Source organism: Manduca sexta, unplaced genomic scaffold (genome assembly GCF_014839805.1).
Source record: "Manduca sexta isolate Smith_Timp_Sample1 unplaced genomic scaffold, JHU_Msex_v1.0 HiC_scaffold_3325, whole genome shotgun sequence".
NCBI lineage: Eukaryota > Metazoa > Arthropoda > Insecta > Lepidoptera > Sphingidae > Manduca > Manduca sexta.
The window spans coordinates 4,752-10,850 of record NW_023594381.1 but is presented as its reverse complement, the minus strand read 5'-3'; the positions used below and the strand labels follow the sequence as shown (position 1 = coordinate 10,850).

The window sequence follows — 6,099 nt, the reverse complement described above, 5'->3', positions numbered from 1 at the left end:
TGGGATGATTACATTCTGTATATTAATAGTTAATTAAATTCTCCATTCCTGTTTAGTTATGTATATTATATTATAACTTCGTTTTTTCATTTATCCTGAGTACCTGGTAACTGTAATTATTCTTATTGATTGTATCATACCTTCTCTACCAAGTCACTCTACATAAATAAAATTGTGGTACTTTATTTACCATGAGGAAATAAATAATTTATCTACTCAAATAATGAATTTAAAATAACTTAATATTTGCATTTCTTTCTTCATTCTTGATTTGTAAGTATTACACTGCAAAGGTCTAATAGTGCACCAACTATCTGGATAATTTCTGTTTTCTGATTCGTAACTTTGTTCGATTTCTCCCCCCATTTTTATTCACTTCTTCAAAAATGAAACACGTAATTTTTCTATGAACTTTTATTTTTGAATGCACACAAATTAAGAAGTATGGGTTTTGAAATCGTAGTGAAGCCAGAACACAGTGTCAAGACAAGAAGCGTCATGCATCTTCGGCAGGCGGAATAAAATACACAGAAATCCTCTGGTTGGTATTTCAATGGGCAGCGACGACCGTGAGTATTTCAAAAGTTATAAATAAGTACATACGCAGGAATTTTTCCTTCGACAAGACCTCAATATTTTTTTTTTCATTTCCTCTTAATGACAAGACGAACTTACCGTTCGCCTGATGATAAACAATACGACCGCCCATAAACAGTGGAAACACCATCCAACACCTTGAATTTCAAAGTATTGTTTGGTATGCTACTGCGTTCGCCATCCATCCACACACATAAAATCATAATAAAATCTATACTAATATATAATACTGAAGAGTTTGTTTGTTTGTTTGAAGACACTTGTCTCAGGAAGTACTACTTAAACATACTGATTTTTATTTATTTCACTAATAGGAAGATATTGAGTTCATTTTCAAGGCCAACTTAAATAAGAACAAACCGAAAATTTTACTCTGTAAATGAGATAATCACAGCAAATAAGACAACGAAATTTACACGGTTTACAAAAATAAATTAATAAAAAAAATTCAAACAAAATAAATAATCTTAACCATAAATTAAATATAAATACTGGAAACACAGTCTTCAAGTTTAATAATATACAGACGTTTATCACTTCTAGGAACATGTACTATGTACTTATAAAACATAAAATATAAATAAAGATTTTACGGCTTGTACTTTGTGTGCCGTTTTGCAATTAATATCTTAAGATAGACTTTAAGTCATTACAATGTTAAGATAATAATATATAAGTTATTATAAATACTAAGTGAATGTCTTAAATAATACTTGAAGTTTCTTTTAAATGTGTTATTAAGACAAAAATCCTAAATAATATATCCTTGTGCTTAATGTCATGATTTAAGATAAGAAAAAATTCTTTCTAGGAATTTTTTATACATAAAGGTTACATAACCAAATATGTTTTAATACTAACATATACATCAACAGTGAGCTTGTGCTACAAAGAATTTTATTTGTAAATCGAAAAAAAATCAAAATAAGCTTAGCCAAATTTGATATACATCATGTAAATAAAAGCATTAAACCTGAAAACGGTTATGCATTAAACACTTACTAATAATGTGTCTAATTTCATAAAGCAGATCGAATCTTGCGCTACATTTAACCTTAATCAGTGTCGCATTGTTTGCTTAATAAGTATGAGTGTTGTTTTTTATTTATATACTAATATATTATTTGAACCACCTATGCTTGAGACTCATATAAATTAAATGCTATGTAAAATCAGTGAAGCATTCTAAAATTGTTATAGTATGAGTTTTTTAATGTTTACTCGTACTTTTATTTTCACCAACATTTTTAGTTTTTTGAGATGCTGCCTCCAAAGCCGCTATTAATGTAGCCCTGAAAAAACATTAAAACAATATCATCATGGGTGTAACTAGTGGTAGGGGTCGGGGGTCCCGTGTTAATAGTGATTAAAAGCAACAACATTTATTGGTTTTAGATTTTTTAAGACTGACAACCTTTTGTAATTTTTATTTTTATGAACCACCTCCTCAATACTATGCTTATACTAAATTATGCCTTATTTCTCCCTAGTAACGAATCTAGCCCCTGAATGGCATATTATATGCATCTTTACACAGTCAATTTTAACCTAGTGTCTCGAATTTTGAGTATAAAATAAAATAGACTAACACAAATGGCCAATTTCACTAAACAAGCCCATAACAGTAATAGCATATCAAAGGTAAAAATTAACCAATCATAGTAGTAGTTAAAAATTGAAATTACTTTTTGTTGATATTTATTTTATTTGAATCTCTTTATTATATATATACTTTAAGCTATACTAACCCTATATATCGTAAATTGTTGTTGTCAACAAGACAAGTATATGGTTTCATTTATTAATGTAATGTTAAAATGTACAGAAACAAACCTTAGCCTTCCATTTTCAAGTTCACTGACACCACATATGGTAGAGCCACCTGGTGAGCAAACTTCGTCTTTAAGCAATCCAGGATGTTTTCCAGACTGCAATACCATCTGACCACTGCCCGCTACCACTTGTGACGCGTGACGTAGAGCCATTGCTCTTGGAACACCGAGTTTTACAGCTCCATCTGCTAAGGATTCTATCACAATATACATCTGAAATTGCAAAGTTTGATTATACATTAAATATGTATTATTCAACTATTTAAACGGATTTCGTTTACATAGGTTTTAGTACCATTGGCTTTTTAGTAACTTACTGTCTATAATAAATGCGGAATATATATTGGGTACAAGTTGTTACTTCTTACTTGGCACAGAGATATTGTAGAAAAGAAGTACCCAAATAAGGAAATTTATTTATTGAATTTTTATTCCCCCTAACCTTAGTGATGGTTTTTTTGTAAAAGTATTTATTGTCACTTACAATGAGTTTGAATATAGGAATGATTAGAAGAGGAGTTAGATCTAGGTAATACATAATAAATCACAATATTATAATTTACCACACCATTACACCATGCAATATTACAAATTATGAACCATACATATCAAAAACCTAAGCTATAGAAAATGATACTTTACTAATACTCACAAATGCAGGGCCACATGCAGTGAGAATTCCCAATGAGTTCATAAGAGATTCAGGAATATTTTCAAAGAGCCCGCAACAGCTTAATAGCTTTCTTAGCACAGTACACTGCTCTTCTGTAGCAATGTCATCATGAGAGTAAAGACACACACCTGTACCAACCTCCATAGGCGTGTTGGGCATTATTCTCACTACACTTACATTTGCATAATTATCCAATGTCCTTAAGGCCTGAAATTATAAATAACATAAAATTTATAATATATACATATTTTTAAAGAGATCTGTTAAATATACAGGGTGTCCCAGAAAGTAGTGTCACTGGGAGGTCCAGAGATAGAGCACCCCTTGGGGTATCCGAATCACCTCCATGTACCACTGTCTATAATAAATGCGGAATATATATTGGGTAAAATCTCGATTAAGTCTTCTACTTCTTTAAAAAGAAAACATTTAATCGTTCAAATCAAAAATTCTCAAAAATTCTGAAAAATATTCATAACTCAAAAACTATGAAAAATCGCGGAACATACATGAGGGTGATTCAGATACCCCAAGGGATGACACTACTTTCTGGGACAGCCTGTATATTTAATTTTATCACCAGATATTATAGAGCTATTACATAGAGTAAATTATTTCCATTAGATATATGTATTAAATTTTAATATACTAACTTGGTGTAAAGTCTTAATAGTGATGCCACCCAACATCGATACAAAGAGGACATTTCTCTCAGTATTTTTTTTTGCATTATTTTGACATTGACTAATAGCTACATGTAGCTTATCAGGTTTTACACCTAGAAAAACTATATCACAGTTATTAAATATTTCATCATTGCGTGTGGTGATGTGAGCACCTGAGTCACTCCAATGTTTGAGATTGGATAAATTTGGTCCCGACACCCATATTTCTGATGGAGGGTGTCCATCTGTAAATTAAGAACAAACATGAATTAGAAAATAAACATTTTGTCAGGTATATCACAATGTTGTAGACCTGGAATTGGTTAATAACCCATATGAATAACCAAAACTGCTACAACACTGAGGAAAAAAGTGTTTTGTTTATATTCTTAAGTGGTTTAAAGCCCCTAATATAAAGAATCTAGCAGTTGATATTTCCAGTTTGGGTTAGATCTTACATTAAGGAGTATAAATTTGGGGATTTTACATTGGATTTTTGGGTTAAAAGGGTTTCTCTGAAGCTCTCCAAATCGACTGGCTGCAGCAATGCCTCCAAAATATTTTTGAATTATTCACACTTTCATATGAGTCACATGTGTGTAAACAAAATGTTGTTATATTAATAAGTCCGTATGAAGCAGAAAGTCTTTAGTGCTAGAACCGAATTGCATAACAATAGGGTAAGTATATTTTTTTTATTTTCATGCCGAAGCTTTTTAGTGCCAGAGCCAAGGTGCACAACAAGCAGTTAAGGTTTGCTTTTCAAGGGGACTCCCGAACTCCCCCCCCCATCCCTAAAATTAGAAATGTTTGATTTAAGATATTTACCCTCCAGTTATGCTGTATTAAATCTTATTAGTAAAAACAGTATACATGTTTCTTTTTAATCATTAGACATCAATTAATTACTAATTCAGCATACCAATGCTTGGTAATAGATTCAACCGGTGGTCATGGCAACTGGATAACCAAACAATTTCTTTTCATTTCGTTTATATGTAATACATGTTTCAACTTACTACTTTTCATTATACCACGAAATATTGCCGTAGACATATTTCCTCCTCCGATAAAACCAATTTTTAAGTTCATGGTGGTGAATTTTAACCTGTACAATTTTCAACTAACAGCAAAATTCTAGGTAAAAAGCAGATTTTAAACGTCCCACAACACAATTTCCAAGATCAGATGAGTTGATTGTTGAATTGACAGTTGACATCATAGAGTAAGTAATATACTACGTAAGAAGAGGCGGCACTTAGTACATTGAATTTGAGCTCACGCACACATACGTGAGCCCAGTAGAGTTATATTTTGTACCAATATTACGCAGAAAAAATGACACGCAAGGCTGCCAACTTACTATAAATCTGCTCGTGTCTAGGACGTTCCTTATTTAATCGACATTATCGATAATTTTGTATCGACAGCTTTATATCGATAAAAATTGCTGACCATAAATCTTACACTGGTATAAATTATGATTGAATTTAGAATATTAAAAATAAAACGTCCACAATTTTTAATAATTCCCTTTATTTAATTAGAAAATACACAATATTATCACGTGAATTTCTTATGTATAAATTGTATAATGTTTAGGTCTCCTACTTAGATATTCATAACACTCCAGTTTTCCGTTATTTATTTCCAATTTTATATGGAAATTGTCAAATTCGATACCTTACAGATATGATCTTTTCCGTCCAATCAACAATTACTATGATACAATTATTGCAAGGGCAAATTCATAGATTTCGCACGTGCCTTTTTGATTAAGTTACTAAGCATAGAATTGAAACTCCATAATCTAGAGTATTCCCTTCAACGACTACCTGAGTTTGTAAATTTGAATTAAATATACATCACTTTTATGTAATGTTTTAAATCATAATATAAATTTTCTGTTACCGGTGTGGATCAAGTGGATACTTAGCCATAAATATGTTTGACTGGGTACTTTTGTATGCCACAAACCTCACATTTTTATACACATTAATTCTTTTCCCCATTCTCGCACACAAAATAAATAAACTACACAAATGTAAACAGAATTAGAGTCAATATCTCGGAATAATAAGAATCACTATCTCGTAACACACACTACACAAATTCCTTCAAGAAGAAATATACACGAAACGGAAAAGCTGGCTCAACTCAACATATTCGACATAAAACTTAACTTATTATTGAACATAATCGCAATAATACAATTTTTGCAAATAAACTTCAACAATGACAAATCTACCGTCAATAATGGCGGCAAATTATCAACTATCATGGTAGCCAACATGCTTTTAATTTTTTTTTTGGATTATTATGTTGGTACAAG

The 6,099-nt window shown here is 31.1% G+C and overlaps 1 protein-coding gene across 1 annotated transcript; it reads right to left on the bottom strand.

The window, feature by feature from the left end:
• Window positions 1–399: 399 nt before the first annotated feature.
• On the bottom strand, window positions 400–5,004 carry LOC115445262 (pyrroline-5-carboxylate reductase 3). The gene is made up of 5 exons (XM_030171482.2): window positions 4,787–5,004; window positions 3,756–4,012; window positions 3,082–3,309; window positions 2,431–2,642; window positions 400–1,889 (listed from the first exon to the last, which is right to left on the bottom strand). Exons 1-5 carry the CDS (start codon window positions 4,857–4,859, stop codon window positions 1,808–1,810), a joined length of 852 nt encoding a protein of 283 aa, XP_030027342.1. The 5' UTR covers window positions 4,860–5,004; the 3' UTR covers window positions 400–1,807.
• Window positions 5,005–6,099: the final 1,095 nt, after the last annotated feature.